The 15,674-nt window shown below is 36.5% G+C and overlaps 3 protein-coding genes across 5 annotated transcripts; 1 reads left to right on the top strand and 2 right to left on the bottom strand.

Annotated features, from left to right (window-relative positions):
* Nucleotides 1-67: 67 nt before the first annotated feature.
* Nucleotides 68-5,795, top strand: LOC141841471 (zinc finger CCCH domain-containing protein 3-like). Its single transcript, XM_074729646.1, has 7 exons — nucleotides 68-514; nucleotides 726-892; nucleotides 1,045-1,098; nucleotides 2,311-2,427; nucleotides 2,566-2,883; nucleotides 4,818-5,066; nucleotides 5,155-5,795. Exons 1-7 carry the CDS (start codon nucleotides 427-429, stop codon nucleotides 5,476-5,478), a joined length of 1,317 nt encoding a protein of 438 aa, XP_074585747.1. The 5' UTR covers nucleotides 68-426; the 3' UTR covers nucleotides 5,479-5,795.
* Nucleotides 5,796-6,036: 241 nt separating this feature from the next.
* Nucleotides 6,037-9,534, bottom strand: LOC141838471 (uncharacterized). Its single transcript, XM_074725958.1, has 6 exons — nucleotides 9,031-9,534; nucleotides 7,739-7,775; nucleotides 7,425-7,661; nucleotides 7,296-7,343; nucleotides 6,347-6,792; nucleotides 6,037-6,250 (listed from the first exon to the last, which is right to left on the bottom strand). The coding sequence occupies exons 1-6, from the start codon at nucleotides 9,333-9,335 to the stop codon at nucleotides 6,157-6,159; spliced, it is 1,167 nt and encodes a 388-aa protein (XP_074582059.1). The 5' UTR covers nucleotides 9,336-9,534; the 3' UTR covers nucleotides 6,037-6,156.
* A 1,071-nt stretch (nucleotides 9,535-10,605) lies between these two features.
* Nucleotides 10,606-15,674, bottom strand: LOC141838856 (SEC14 cytosolic factor-like). Of its 3 annotated transcripts, none has more exons than XM_074726456.1 (11): nucleotides 15,458-15,674; nucleotides 15,304-15,332; nucleotides 14,279-14,362; nucleotides 14,148-14,201; nucleotides 13,543-13,620; nucleotides 13,323-13,376; nucleotides 12,616-12,675; nucleotides 12,443-12,538; nucleotides 11,407-11,508; nucleotides 11,217-11,297; nucleotides 10,606-11,100 (listed from the first exon to the last, which is right to left on the bottom strand). In XM_074726456.1, exons 1-11 carry the CDS (start codon nucleotides 15,510-15,512, stop codon nucleotides 10,870-10,872), a joined length of 924 nt encoding a protein of 307 aa, XP_074582557.1. In that variant the 5' UTR covers nucleotides 15,513-15,674; the 3' UTR covers nucleotides 10,606-10,869. The 3 variants fall into 3 exon arrangements, with proteins under 3 accessions (XP_074582557.1, XP_074582556.1, XP_074582554.1); XM_074726455.1 differs by having other exon boundaries at nucleotides 10,606-11,015; nucleotides 15,458-15,651; XM_074726453.1 differs by having other exon boundaries at nucleotides 14,279-14,350; nucleotides 15,458-15,651.

Below are 15,674 nucleotides of genomic sequence, written 5' to 3'. Positions count from 1 at the left end.
TAAATGCTCCGACCTCCTTGCTTCTATCTCCACTCCCTCGGGTTACGTTGCGACGATAAAGAATGGACAAAATAAAATAAAAGGGCGAGAGCGAAGAGAGCTGGGGAGGGAGGGAGAGGGGCGATCGCCCGACCGATCCATTGAGATCCAACGCCTTATCGGGAATCCAAACTTGTCGCGTTCTCCGCTCCCGCTTTGGGGCGTGAATCGAAGCCGATTTGGCCGTGGTGAGTTCTCCTCGCGGATTTGGTTGCCAGCTGCGCCTGTTTCCTGATGCCGGAGACTTGAATCGCTTTGCGAATCGCGCGGATCGAGGATCGGAGTTGTGGGGGCGGTCATCGGGTGTTGATTTAAGCTCAAATTGTGGGTTTGGTTGGATTTTGTTGGTGCTTTGTCGGTCGGAGTTTGATCTGCCGGTAGAGTTTTATGATACGATCGCGGCTTCCGATGATGCCCGATGTCAGGCACAATGCTGTTTCCAAGTCGTCTAATGCTTCGCCAGATAACCTTGAAGGTGGTTTCTAGTTTAGCGGATCCCCTTTTCTCGTTTTGTTTCCTAATTTCTGCTACTTAGGATTCTCCTTTTTGTCATGTTGATTGGCTGTCTTTATTTGGGGAAGGAAACAAACTTAGGGTGAATAGGTAAAGCAGGTGCACCTTATTGGTGCCATACCGAGTGTATTACGAGTGAAGCAGCTAATTGAGTAATGCGTTTCTGATCGCAGAAGCTATGTGGCAATTAAACATCGAGGATGGCCATGAGGGTGCTGATGGCCAGCTGAGTTCTTATCCTGATCGCCCAGGCGAGCCTGACTGTCTATATTATCTGAGGACTGGTAACTGCGGATATGGAAGCAGCTGCAAGTATAATCATCCTACTCACAATTGGCAGGTGAGAACTTTTTTGCCTTTATCACCTTTGAACGTGATGTTTTTCCCCTTTTTATGTGGCAACTAGATTTACATACTTTTGGCCATCCAATTATTAAAAGAAATCAGATTACATTGGATCTTGTACCTAAGATTATGTATTGTTTACTGCAGAACAATCTGTTTAGCGCTGAACTCCCTCAGAGAGATGGCCAACCTGATTGCCAGGTGCATTATCCAAAACCAAACAGCTCCAAATAGCTAGTACATCTTATCATACAGTTTAAGCATTTCCCCCTTTTTTTTGTTTGATGAAATAGCTCTTTGGTTTACTAGGACACTTCCAATAATGTCTGTTCACCACAACGCAATTCCTAATGGAGCTACAACCGAAAAAAGAAACCCCATTGTAAATGCACAGGGCAGTAGATCTGTTATAAAATATATCCCTGATTTTATTTGATCTAAGTAACAAACTTTATCAATACATCACTAGTGCAAATATAAGCGAGGATGAACAAGTACCAAAATGCTACATGAATGCAAGTCATTTTGAACGTGATAAACCAAAAAGAATCAAAATGGACTTTGTTAATATTTATTTTATATTTTGTTTTCCTTTTTGTTTTTGTTTGTTTTCTTTCTATGTAAATGGAGAACCATGCAGAGGGTATCTTAAGCTGTTTTAGAAAATATGTTTGGCAGTTTTTTTTTTTTTTTTGAGAAGTTTGTTGAAATTGGAAAGGAAAAGTAAAATTGTTGAGTGTTAGTGCTAATACTTCAATCTTTATAGGTTTAGCGTCACATTAGATATTTAGTCAATGAGTACTATGTCTCAATCCTACAAATGTCAGTGTAACGATTCCCTGTAAATCAATAGAATCTACTTGGTATTGAAGCAAGTTCACACAGGTCAAAAATTCTTTTTTAATCTAGTTAGACAAAAGTGACATGTTTGATGCAACAGCATAGCCTTGCGTCACCTCTTCTTCTTTGATTCTCTATTGGCTCCCTTCACTCCCATTTGTCCCCTCTTATTCCATTGTCATCATTTACGTAGCTACTCTAGAAAAATCACTTTTTATCCCTCCTATCCTTCCCCCTCTCTGTCTATCTTGATTCTCTCTAGTGCACCATCAGCTCTGCCCACCCAAAATAGATGAGCTATGATTCTTTAGTTTCTCTTATCTAATAGGACTTCAACACAAGTCAATTGTAACTTGTTGTCACCTCTGATTGAAAAGCATGGTGGATTAGAGCCTAAAAACTAGAAAAATTTGCTTTATTAGCATGTTTAGTACCAGTTGTTTTAAGCTAGAAACAAACTGGCATTGCTATTCTACTGAATTTAGTGATTTTTTTCTCGGCAATGACTTCCTTGATGTGGGTCAGCACGTAAAATATGTGGTAGTATCTAATTTATTTCAACTATTGTCGCAGTTCTTCCTGAAAACAGGAACTTGCAAGTATGGGACGTCCTGTAAATATCATCATCCACGAGACAAACATGATACCAAATTGGTTCAGATGAATGTTTTGGGACTACCTATCCGAAAGGTCTCTGAAGCTTCTTGGCCCCATTCCACAGTTCAATTTGTTAATTATCCACAGATATCAACATCTTCATTTGTGGTTACTTAAGACAGTTCTCTATCTAGTAGCTAATTGTTTGAAATTCATTGATTTGATTTCCAGGATGAAAAGCCATGTGCCTATTACATGAGAACTGGATCTTGTAAATATGGAGTTGCCTGCAAGTTCAATCATCCTGATCCTCAGCCAGTGACTGCTGGAGCGACATTCCCTCTTATAGGATCTCCAGCCTATGGATATTCAAGTCCCATGGTACCTACATCTGCCTCCCCTGTAATTGGTGGAATTTCACCATGGCCTTTATCAAGAGTGCCTTACATGTCTAGTCCACGAATGCAATCTCTCCCATCCTATGTACCTCTTGTTCTTCCACCCACCCAAGGAACAACAGCTGTGCAACAGGGTTGGAACACTTACATGGTTAGTAGCTACATACTTTAAAATTGAAACCTAAACTCTTCAAGCCATCTAAAAAATAGCTATTATTTCAGGATTACTAAAACTTCTTAATTGTACGTAGTGTATTTTTTCTGTCACATTATTTCTGTTTTGCTGGTTTGATCTATGATTGAAGTCTTTGTTTTACAAATTTATGTTTTTGTGGTTATATTCACATAAATTCAAATCACTAAAATACAGATATCTTTTACTGCTATTGCTGAAGAACTAATTGAATTTAATTTTTAAAGAATCTTAGTATTGGATGCTTTAGTTTCTACATTCTGTCTTATATTTACATATGCACTGCTCATTTTGTCGTATGCACAACCTAGTGATGCACTTTGTATGCTTTTAAGACCATCTCTTGTGGTAGCTACAGTTTATTGTTAGACCAACTTTAGCTGTCATGTCAGGAAAATACCATTTTTTTATCATGTAAAATTTGCAGAACTCATTTTGATAAGGTTTTTTCTCAGCCTTAGTCACAAAGAAATTTCTGAGAATGTTTCTGTCTTGAAGAAGTGATTTCTGTCTCATGTTTAGTGGTGTGCTGGAGTAAACTGGCGACTACATTCATAAATTTGATCTTCACTTCTTCCATCTTGCCCCTGCATGGTGGAAACAAAGACACCAAAAGTAAAAAATGTGACTTGCATTTGTTTGCCTTCCCAATCGTAGGAAATTCACTTTACAAAAGCATACCCATTGCAACACCAATGAACAACCAAGAGAACTTACCTTGCTTCAATTTACACCTTGAGAAAGTTTGTTGTGAACTTATTGACAAGAATAGAGAACATTTACCATGTGCTGGAAATCCAAACCTCATTGCGCACGCAAGTAGGCAAGATGTTCTTTCTTCTATTGTTGCTAATTACTTTAAACAGTAGTTATTGAAAATAAGACAATCTTCCACACAACCAGTTCTCTCAAAGCTGTCTTTTTACATACGTTGAGAAACAAGAGGACAGTCTAGGTGCCCAATGCTAACTTATAGTGGTGGTCATTTCAATTTGTTTGGTCATTTAATATGTTAGATCAGCGTGTTTGGAATCAAACAAACCAGCTAATTCAACTGTTTAACCAAAGGCCAACCCAGACAAGTTGAAAAAATTTCAGCATTCTTGAGTTCAAATTTGTTATTGAGAAAGCATATATTTCAAGTTACTGTAGCTCAGCAGTTTTCCCTTTGTACTTGCTGATTGATGCATGCATATTGATGAAAGGCTGTTGAGAAATTTTTTATTATTATACATTTTATATCGAGAAATTCTTCTGTGTAGATATGAAATGCTAAAAATTACACATCCTTCTAAGTTGCAATATTTCTCTTCCAACTTGGTGTCTACATTAGAGAAAGGGACTTGAGTATGGCTGGCACATCTTCAGGATCTTAGTTTAATTTGGCAGTTCATTTTGGCAAGATCAATGCCACATACAATCAAATGGTGGGGTATTATTAATTTAACTTTGTTTAAAAAGGATTCTCTAATGTGAATCGATAAAGTACATCAAACAGAATTTATGCACTCAGATGTTCGGACCTTTGAAGTTGTATAATGGCTAAACTTTGAACCATTTCCTATCATGTTAATTTGCTGCAATCATGATCCTTTACATCTTTTAGAGCTAATAAAATGCAAATAACTTCCCAGTTGCTGCCTAATTTTGGCTTACACATTTGGATCTTGCCTTTTTGTCCATCATAATATACATGTTCCATTGTACATCTAAGATTGCTTCATTGCTAGTTGCTAGTTAGTCAAGTTTCATACTCATATGTGGCAGTATAAGATTTTTTTTCTTCTTTTTTTAGTATGTGTGCCCCTTTTCTGAAAGTAAATGCCCCATCCTTTAACTTTTTGTTCATTCATGTTTTATGACACTGTAAGCAAGCTATAAATGCATGCCAGGGCAGCATGAACCATATTTACCCTGCCAATATGGTCGCACCTAACCAGATTTCCAACTCAAAGCATCAAGAACAGTCAGGCTCTAGCGTGCCAGTAGATTTACCTGAGAGGCCAGATCAACCAGAATGCCAATATTACATGAAAACTGGGAGCTGCAAGTATGGAACCTCGTGCAAATACCATCACCCAAAGGAGAGTAATCATGCAGCTATAGCCACCATAGGACCACTTGGGCTTCCTCTACGACCTGTAAATCTAGTGTTCATTTTCCTCTCTTTTTTTCTCACATGCTTTAATTGTCACCTGATTCTCATTTTCCTGTGGCTTATTCATACAGGATCAGCCAGTATGCACCTTTTATACAACATACGGAAGCTGCAAGTTCGGCACAAGTTGCAAATATGATCATCCACTCATTGGTTATTATGGTTATACTCTACCGTCTTTCTCATATACTGATCCCACCACAGCATTTCCCCACGAAAAGAGTTCACAGATTGTATGGACAGCAGAAAAGCCCTCTCCCAAGTCATCAAAAACACCCGATCAGTTCCTTAAATCTGAAACAATGAATGGGCAGCACAATCTGGAAAATTATGAGCATGGAAATTCTTCAGCACACACAACCTCAAACGCTGAACCACCAGAAGATTCCCCATGATATACAAATGTTTAAGACTAACCACTCATCCGCTTCCAGTCTGGTCATTGTTCCAAGATGGAGATTTTGGATCTCTGCTCCATAGCACTATCTTTTATTGCCTGTCTTTGAGCTTGGTTGAGGCACGATCTTTGTGACGGATGAATGACAGGCAGTGTTATAAGTTAATGATTTTTGTTCCACAAATTTGTCGAAAACTAAACCTTTCTGTTGTACTATTTGAATTCTGTTTCCAGTTTCGACTGTAAAGCTGGTCTCTCAGAATAAAGGTAATCAAATTTGGCTCGTCTCTCCGATGGGCCTTTGTATCTGAATCATTTTTTGCTCTTTGTGCCATTCTAGTTGGGCAGGGCGAAGGTTAATGCTATATCATTTTGTAGCTCTGTTCTAGTGGTTTGTTTGCTGGCAAAAATTCATGAAAAATATTTGATTTCTCTATGAATAGTCTTCTTTTTTTCTGCAGAATATTTCGACTTCAAAACCCCCCACAGAATAGAGAACATAGCTAAGTTTGAACCCCACAGTGTAAGTACTCTGAAAAACATTGCTTATATTTTTATTCAATTGGATAACACACTTTCCTTCATGAGGACAGGTGACAAGACAACTAAACTTGGCCCTTCTTCAAGGAAAGAAACTACATTTCCATCTAAACAATCTTGTGGAGAGGTTCATGTACTAGGACTCTCCTTTGAGCTCTTCCTTTTGAGACGCAGGAACATTGAAACAGTCAATATTGCACAAGCTAACCGACTTTATCATCCCTCCAAACCTGCCACCATTTCAAAAAAAAATGACAATGAATGTATATTTCCGAGAATGAATATAATAAACATGTCGACAAGAAAAGAGATGAGGTTTATCAGACCGATCAAAGCTCTTCCTTGGTTTTTCTTGCTGATCCACACTAATTCTTGCTTTTTCAGTGACTTCAAAGCTCTTTCTTGATTTCTTCTTCTTATCTGTGCTTACTCTCGGCTTATCTTGGCTATCAGTGCTATTCCTACCCTTCTCTTTACAATCAGTACTTGCCCTTGGTTTTTCCCTCCCATCCCTGCTTTTTCTATGGAGGTCAAAGTGATCAGAACTTGTAGTAGGAGGATCCTGTAGAAGTGATCTCTCAGTAGGTGCAGTTTCAGCAGGAGTTATCTTTTCGATTGCTGATATGAACTTCTTAAGATGCCTTATGTATTCTGGGTAAAGTTCCAAATTACAGTGATCCCCTCCCTTGATCCATAAAGGTTCATATTTTTCTTTGCAGAGCTCCCAAAGGCGTTTTCCATGGGATGAATCCACGACGTCGTCAGCCATTCCCTGCAAAAATTGAGAGGAATACCTGTTTTAAGCAAGGAAGAGATGCACATAATAGCTTTGGATGGTTTACAAGTGTTTACAACATACATCTTTAGGCAGAATGTAAATGTAGTACCACATCAACTACGGTCGACAGAATATCTAGAGGAATGAATTTGGTTCTTGAATCAGTTCAGAAAGTACTAGGTGCTTTATTGGTAGTGTGCAGAGAAGGCACTTCGGTAAAGTGATCGAGAAAGAAATTTTCATGAGAGAATTCTGATGACAAACAATTCAACTGAAGTTATTTTATCTACTTGGCAAAAACCTATCACTATCACTTCAGGAACCAACAGTTGTATACTAGGAGTTTCAACAGGCAGTGCAAATCCAAAAAAGGCGTAAAGAATATGTTTCGTGAATTTCAGAACAAAGATTATCGTAATAATATGCAGATTTCGATAAATGATTAGTCTAGAACTTGCTCAGAAATCATGCAGAAGTAATCTGAGAAGTCTACTCACATGTATAACCAACACTGGGCATTGAACTGAAGGAATTTTATCAATGTTCTGCACAACATCAGCATATCATGTCAGCTACCTATCAGAAGGAAATTTAAAAGGAAGAATTGACAGAAAAGAAACGAGAACCTTATATATATCGAACCAGTAAGTATGCTTCACAGGATACATGACCCGCAAACCAGACAAAATCGGGCTGTGGAGCACAACGGCTCGCAAGTTCGGTAAATGAGCAGCCAATTCCAGTGTAGGTCCGCTACCAACTGATTGGCCATAAAGAATAATATTCTCTGTATGAGCTCCATATGTCGTTTCAAGACACCGAAAAGCAGCTTCTATATCTGCATAAGTATTTTGCTCACTTGGCTGCAAACACAGAGACAAGTAAATTGTGCTATAGTATCTTTCAAAGATGGCCAACAAAGCATTAGCTATTCTCCTACCTTTCCAGAAGATTGTCCATACCCTGAATAATCATACCTGAAGAGAAATATTCCAAGTATAATAAATAGATTGATACCATACTCGTATATGAATATCAACACCAAAGCACAAGTTTCTTTGAATAATCCATTCAAGTTGTCCAAAGCTTGTATTATGAAATCAATGCCAGAATTGCTTGCATATTTTGTAAAAAAAATGCTTTCTTACCTGTATTTCCATATAAATGCAAGACCATTTCTTAACAAGAGTAAATTGAGCATTGACTGATCCATCCATGAACAGCCAATGATTCCCAAATCCAGAACATTACTGATATTTGTATGTTCCATCCACATTGAACTTTCTGACTATTAATCCTTCAACCAGAAATGGTCTGATGCACCAGATTTTGAATTTCATACTAAAGTTACAACAGAGAATGACAAACGATAATATCATTTGATTGTCAGGAAGACCAAGTTCACCTATATTCACATTTTGTAAGGTCTTAGGGCTGATCTTTATTACATAAGTTGAATGATTAAACATACAAAATAGCAAAGTAAACATGTGGATTATGGCATGCCCATATATGAATACTAACTACTCTATCCAATGAACATATCTTTAAAAAGTATTATTTAAACGAAAAAAAGCATTGTTTTAGTATTAGTCAACATTCTCTAACACATCTCTTCATTCTCTAGGTGTTGCATTGAATGTTTGTCCATAAATTACATGGCTACTAATGTTTATCTTATTAAGAATCTCCTTTGCAAAAACCTAGTCTAGTGAAATTCATGCCTGATATAATTAGTCTTAGCTGCTATAATATTCACTGTATGCAAAATTCTTTCACTTTCAATATGAATGGTTCCAGATCAGTGATTTGAAGATTGTTTGTTTGTTTCTTTTCCTGTTTGTCTTTATTACAGAGGGAATATCATGCATTTACAGGGACTGAGAAGGATGTTCCTATCCTGTTGCATCGTGGATAAATCAGGAAGGTTGATGAAATAGTTTCTTCAACTGTGGACAAGTTTAGGCCATTTATTGATCGGAATAAGAAATTAAGTGCTACAGTGACACTACAGGAAGCGAAGAGTAGACACAAAAATTACGTAAACCTTGCAATGAAGAAACGACAGGTATGTTCTAACCACAGAATACGAAAATTGAAATCAAAGAGATTTGTCGATCAAACAATTTTGCTGCAGAATTCGAGATCAAATTCATCATTCCAGATGGAAATCCCGGCGAAAGATAAAAAGGTCAAGAATTAAGCGAGAGGCGAGTTCGCTCGCTCACCCACCCCATGAGATTGACGCAGAGATGCTTGCTGAGCTCGCAGAAGAGTTCGTACATCTGCCCCAGGTCGGCGGCGTTGCCGTGGGAGTAGAGCACGGTGAGACTCGCGGCGGGGTTCTTCACGTACATGGCGACGATATCCGTCCGCCGCCTTGTCCGCAGCCGCCGGACCTCCACGTTCTCGCGCGGCGGCACCCCCGTCATCTCCACCCGCCCCGCCGCCTCGTCGGCGACCACCACGCCGTACGACGGCGGTCTCGGCGGGAAGAATGCGAACTTAGAAGCCACCGACGACGTGACCCCGCCCATCTTCCGACCCCGGAGGGCAGCAAAGGTCCGACCTTCCCGCTCTTCGCCTCACCGATACCTCTGGGATCGGCGGATTTCGACAGAAAATGGATTCGAAAAAAGAGATTTTGAGCGCAGTTCCGGACGAGAGCGAAGGCTGCGGGATTGGAATGGAGGGAAAGATTCCGCCTGCTTTACAGATTCGAGCGAGCTCGATCAAAGAAGGAAGAAGGAGCGCAAGGGCCCATGGACGCATTTATTTATATTTAAATTGGATATAAAAAAATAGACAAAATATATTGAATGTTTGCTTTAAATGTCCCTTTAAATTTAATCAATATTAATATATATTTTAAAGTTTTTAATAAAAGTTATATAATATAAAAATAAGTATAGTATAAAAATATTTATATAAAATATTAATATTTTTGTGATAAATAATCTTGTCAACTCGTGTTATCATAATAGTTAATATTGCCAGCTACCAGTTGTTATCATCTTAATACATTTGGTTTAGCAAATTTCTTTTTCTTAAAAACAATAATTCCCAGTTCCATTTTTAATTTTAAACACAGTATTTAATAAGAATTTTTTTATTTAAGCTCCTGAAGTTTTTTTTCCTTTCAAAATCGTAAAAATAATCATTAATCAGTTGAATACTTGAGTGTATTTTAATTTTCTTCTTATTATTTTACATGTGGTATGTTAATTTAATAATATGAAATCATATATAGTTATATAAATCTTGATTTTATTTATCAAGAAATAATAGATAGCTGTAGCCACGCTTGAGACCAAGATTTTTTAAAGAAATAATCTAAAATATATATTGAGTGATTTCCTGATATTTAAATGGACATTTGTTTATTAAGGAAAGTTTTCTGTAGTTTATCCTTTTGTATTGATTATCTTTCTAAGAATATCAGAGGTTAATTAAGAAATATATCACTAATTTTCATTAAGAAATATGTTAATTGATTCTTTTTTAAAAATATATATATTATATATGTGACATTAAGAATATACTTTTGATTTCTTAATCAACATAAAAATATAACAAGTCTTTTATTGGTTTTTCATGATATTTTTTAAAATCCTCTTTTACCAACTAAAATATTTAAATTATATTAAATTTTACTTCTTTTATGTTTTTTTAACAAATTATGAAGTTGTCAAATCAATATAGGTGAGAGTAGTCTTTATCAAGATGTGATATTCAATGAGTTAAGTTGGAATATGACACATTCATCAAAATAAATAAATAAATAAAATTATCCTTTCGTGTCATTATACAAACTCTTATATAATTAGCTCTACTAAGAATCATAAATCCAAACATATATTTTTTATACTAATACACGTAGTGGAAAATTCCAATATATTCGATAAATTCTGCAATGAGAGATTGCATGGATTTGTTATCATAACTCTGAACATTCACAATGTGAAGCACCTTTGATCACTTGAAGTTATCTAAACCTGATACAAGACCTGGCACATCTGCAACAAACAGTTTCCTCAATGAAGGCCACGTTCATGCCCCATGATCTGAACACTACTTTGCCTTGACTAGCTTCGGTCGGTCGGTGTCAGCTCCCGGTGTGTCGGCACGGGAGGATCTGTGTATCAGGAGTTGTGCACATTCCAAGCCTAGAGCTTGTTGCTTCATGTAGTTGTAGAGTTCTTGGTGGAAGGAATGGTCTGAGGAGTAGCAGTACTCATGAGATGCAGGAATCTTGTAAGGTTCTTTTCGACAGAAATGGGGAAGAGAATTGTAGTCCATTACCTACAGATCAGATTTCAAAAACTGTCATTGATGTAATCTAAATGATTAGTACTAGCACAGCACCTGATTTTGATTATTTAATCTCATTATGAAGAAGAAATTGAACTGATTCTCACCTTCAACAATTCATCTCTGCCACAGCCTTGCAGTACTTGTACCTTCCTTCTTGTCCTTTCTTGTAAGAGTGGCTTCACCACCTGAAAGCAAAGGCAGCACAAACACCACAAGAAAGTGAATGAATAGATTCACTTTATTGCTTAAAAAATTTGCCCTTCTAATAAGAATAAACTTTCTCTACAGTTCTACCTTCCAACAAGCCGAGAAAACGTATGGGGCATTAACTACATAGTAAGTTTGTGTCTTCTCGGGATAATTTAGATCATCAAGAGTAGCTATGAGGGTCAGTAACTGCATAAATGCACAAAACAAAACATATCTTTAGATACTACAGCATAGGAATCGATAATATATATATATAAAGGTAAAAATATGCTTTGATAAAGCATAAGGCAATAAGTTCAATGAATGCGAACAATACTGCTGGCCCAGCACTGAACAATTTAGAAAATAAAAAGGATAAATACATACAAGAAAGTGAGCAAACATGGCAGATGATAATCACGTAGCAAATTAGTTGTGACTGATGCCTACAAGTGGCATTCACAGATACAACTGATGATACATATTTCCACTCATCAGTTATCTCTAATTAGTATATCAAAAAGAAGTTTTGACATTTTTCTTTGTTGGCCTGATTTGGAGCAAAATGGGACACTTTTCCTGTGCAGAATAAAACTTTTTGGATAAAAAGATTTACCTACCTACCTACGAAAAACTTTAAAAACATATCGAGAAAAACAAGATGTGGGTTAATTGAGGCAATTTATAAACTTATTGGACTTAAATGAGTGAACTACTACTAACCTGTGTTTAAATATTATCTCAATTTGGTGGGTTGTCATAATTAGTATAGCAAAGTGCTTAGGCCTAGGCATAATGAGGTACTTGGAAGAGTTGTCTTTGAGGCACTGCCAACTTTCTGTATAAGTTGTAAATCAACCTTTTTTACTTTACTTCTCAAGAAAATAGCACCAATATAAACTTTACTTGAATAAAAATCACTTGCACATTAGCTCATGTTTAGATTACAACTTCCTCAAGTTCTATTAACTAATTCCAATTGCGTATCAAAGAAAAGTAAAATTCAAACTGTCAGTAGAACAAGCCAAAACCCTTTAACCAGCATGCAAAGTTTGAGAGGCTCAATATGGGATTTCAATTTTATAATCATATGATACGCTAATGTTCTTTTTTCTTCTTTCCATAAAGGTCGATGGAGTACCTTTATGTGGCCTAATGCTGAAAGCTTCAAACCAGTCATGTCCAGAACCTTGATGCATGTCCCAATATAACGCTGGTATTTCTTGGTTGCAGCAGGCTACAAGAAGAAGACTAAAAGAAATTGAAAAAAGAACTACAGCCACTTCCAGCATGCATTTGAGATTGGCTACTCACCAATATTACACGATCACGGTACTCATTTATTTGAATATGTGACTGCACATAATAATTTACCTAAAATGATAGAAATACAAATTAATAATCACCATGGAGTTATCAGTCATAGATTTCTAAAATGAATTATGAAAAACACATAGTTACTGCAAATGGGTCTTGATGGGGTTTCATGTTCTGGACATTGGTTGATGTATTTTAACAGTATGAAGACTCTTTGATTTGTCACACAAAGATTGGCATTGAAGTCCATTCCCATTCAAAATTTTAACATTGTGGATTGGCAATTACCAATTTTGTTGGATACGACAATGATATTAATGATTTGTTCTTCCAATATTTTTTTCACATTTGTTTCTGTTTCTACTTCATTTTAATTGTGCTTTGATAAGATATGCTTAGTTGTCCACTGAAAAAAGACCATTGTAAGAATAATCCAATCAAGCACCAAGTTTCTTAGTGTAAAGCTGTTGGAAGGTGGACTAATTGGCAAACTGCCTGTCTACTTGAAAATGCTTTAGTGTATGTGATAATTATAAAAAAAATAAAATGGAAATTTCTAAACTTAAAGAATCTGCATAGATGAACGGGCCAACCTGATCAGCCACATTGAATTATTTTGAATTTGATTTGTGACATCCCAAGACACTATATTTAAGTTGGCAAAGAAATATCTGTATAAAAAAAACAATTTTGGTGAATCTTACAGATGCTTTATCAAAAGTGCTGAGTCCGGCACCTATTGCAAAAACAGGAAGGCCCTGGAATTGAATGAGTAAAATAAGTCTAATAGCAAAAGAAGAACAGAAATGTCTTAGTTCAAACCAAGTTAAACTAAGAAATAGCATGATTAAAGATCACTTGATACAGAATAATATATTGATACTGATAGACAAAGTTTGACCTTGAGAAACAAACATATAATACCTCCTTTGAGTATCCACACAATCCTACAAGTTGCGAGTCACGAACTCCCCTATACAATTCTGAGGGAATTATAGGTTTCTACACTTGCAACAAGATTAAATCAGAACATAACATAGTCAGATAAATAGATTGATCAATATATAGAATTAAAGTCTCAATCACATGATTAGATTCATATTCTTATTTCTTATATATAACTATTACGTCAAAAACAATAGACAGGCATTTCTGGCACTATGTCAACAATTTATCTTATGAAATCAAAGATGAATTAGAATGCTGATACAATCGATTGTCATTGGCTTCCGACATTAACTTTTCCTAGTAGTATATTAAGTCCACTCAATTCAGAAATTCTCTTATGAACGAGTCCATGTCAAAACTTTAACAAGTGAAACCAAACTGTAAGTAAACAATTGGTTGAAACAGATACTTCAACAAATGACAGACAAAATAGATGTGTAACTAAGAATGGTAAAAACAGAACCAAAAATTCTTATGCATATACTATATGTTATACACAAAAATGATGGGCTAAACATCAGTGCGAAGAACACAATTCAAAAAAAAAAAAAAAAAAGAAGAGAGAATACAAGGTAACTCACTGTTAAAATGTCATCTATGTGATTTTCAGTTCTCCAGTTTAAGCAATCTACAAGCTGTGGCAGAAAGATCATAATTATTAGCATGGACTGAAAGAAAAGAGAAGCAACGATTTTAGGTTATATAGAGACACCATCTTATGTGCTTTGGCAACATTCCATTCTCTAGCATTAAGAAAGCGCACCAATGTTGCTGTTGGATAGCCCTGATGCATATTCTGAAAAATGAATAAAGAAGACATGAAGCCATAATTTATATAATAAAACCATGGTAAGCTTTGACAAAATTAACAAAAGAGCTGTCTTTTAACAGATTTCAGAAATCTCAGCTTGGAATTATATCGGTTAGTCAATTATGGTACTAAAACTCTTGAACACTCAAAATGGGAAAACAATGTTCAAGTACGCATATATTTATCAACCACAAAATCTGTAGCAAGTGGATAGGATGACCATTCCATTGCTAGAGAAATGAAGCCACATGCATAAAAATAAAAAAATTAAAAAAAAACCCAGGTGCTCATATTGAAAAAAAAAAAAAAACAAAAATTCTACAACTGAATATAAATCTTTGACTATTTATTTTGCTGTATCGATGGAATATATACCTGCCCAACCCCAAGGAAGAAAATGACAAAGTGGCAGAAAAATCACAGAAATTTGTTTTAATTTCAAAGATCTCGGTAATACACAAATTGATATCAGTATTCTATTGCCTTTGTGAATAGATATGCATGTAATGATTAACCAAGCTTAGAGTAAATTTGGTAACATTTACAGTTAAAATCTCAGTAGATTGTGATGAGGAAAAGGCAACAATGGTGAAGCACAAGATCTCGTACTCTGTGTATGAGAACTCTGACTAGAAACACCCTCATAATATGCGAGGCAAGAGGGACTACTGCCAACAAGAAAACCATTTAGATATACCTCCTACCCCCAAAAACACGTAGACTACACGTGATATGCTACGGGACTACTGCCAACAAGAAAACCATTTAGATGAACATATATCAATAAAGCATTATGGAAAACCAGTTAAAAAAATCCAAGTTTTAACCCAGTAAAGATTGATTTTTTTTAAAAAAAAAACTTGGAAACGAAAAGTAAAAGGCTATGGCAGGTACCAATCAGATCTACTAATCCAAAGGCTCATTACCTGAAATGTATGCTTCAGGGGTTCATCCGCTACAATAATCGAGCCAAATATGCGAGGTTCATAATCGAAAAAGGGTCAGTTCCAAAATCCAGAAACTAGGTAGTCAATCAAAGCAAACTAGTGGAAAGCAAGAAACATGCGAGGCAAGAGGGACCTTGGTCCAAGAGAACGGAGAGCTGCTCGACGGCGTCCTGGGAGGTGACAGCCATTCTTCCGGGCGCGCCGATCCGGAGGCGAATAATCCTGAGGTTGGCGAAGAAATTGCGGTTGGAAATGAGGGAGAAGGATGCAGCTCGACCAGGAGAAGAGAAGGCGGAGGCATAACCCGATCGATTTCGCACCTGTAGCTCTTCAAGGACACCTTCGAAGCT

This window comes from Curcuma longa, chromosome 11 (assembly GCF_044706935.1).
Source record: "Curcuma longa cultivar G26 ecotype Majalengka, Jawa Barat chromosome 11, ITB_CL_G26_1.1, whole genome shotgun sequence".
NCBI classification, from domain to species: Eukaryota; Viridiplantae; Streptophyta; class Magnoliopsida; order Zingiberales; family Zingiberaceae; genus Curcuma; species Curcuma longa.
The sequence above is the reverse complement of the archived record's forward strand: the minus strand, read 5'-3'. Positions and strand labels throughout refer to the sequence as shown.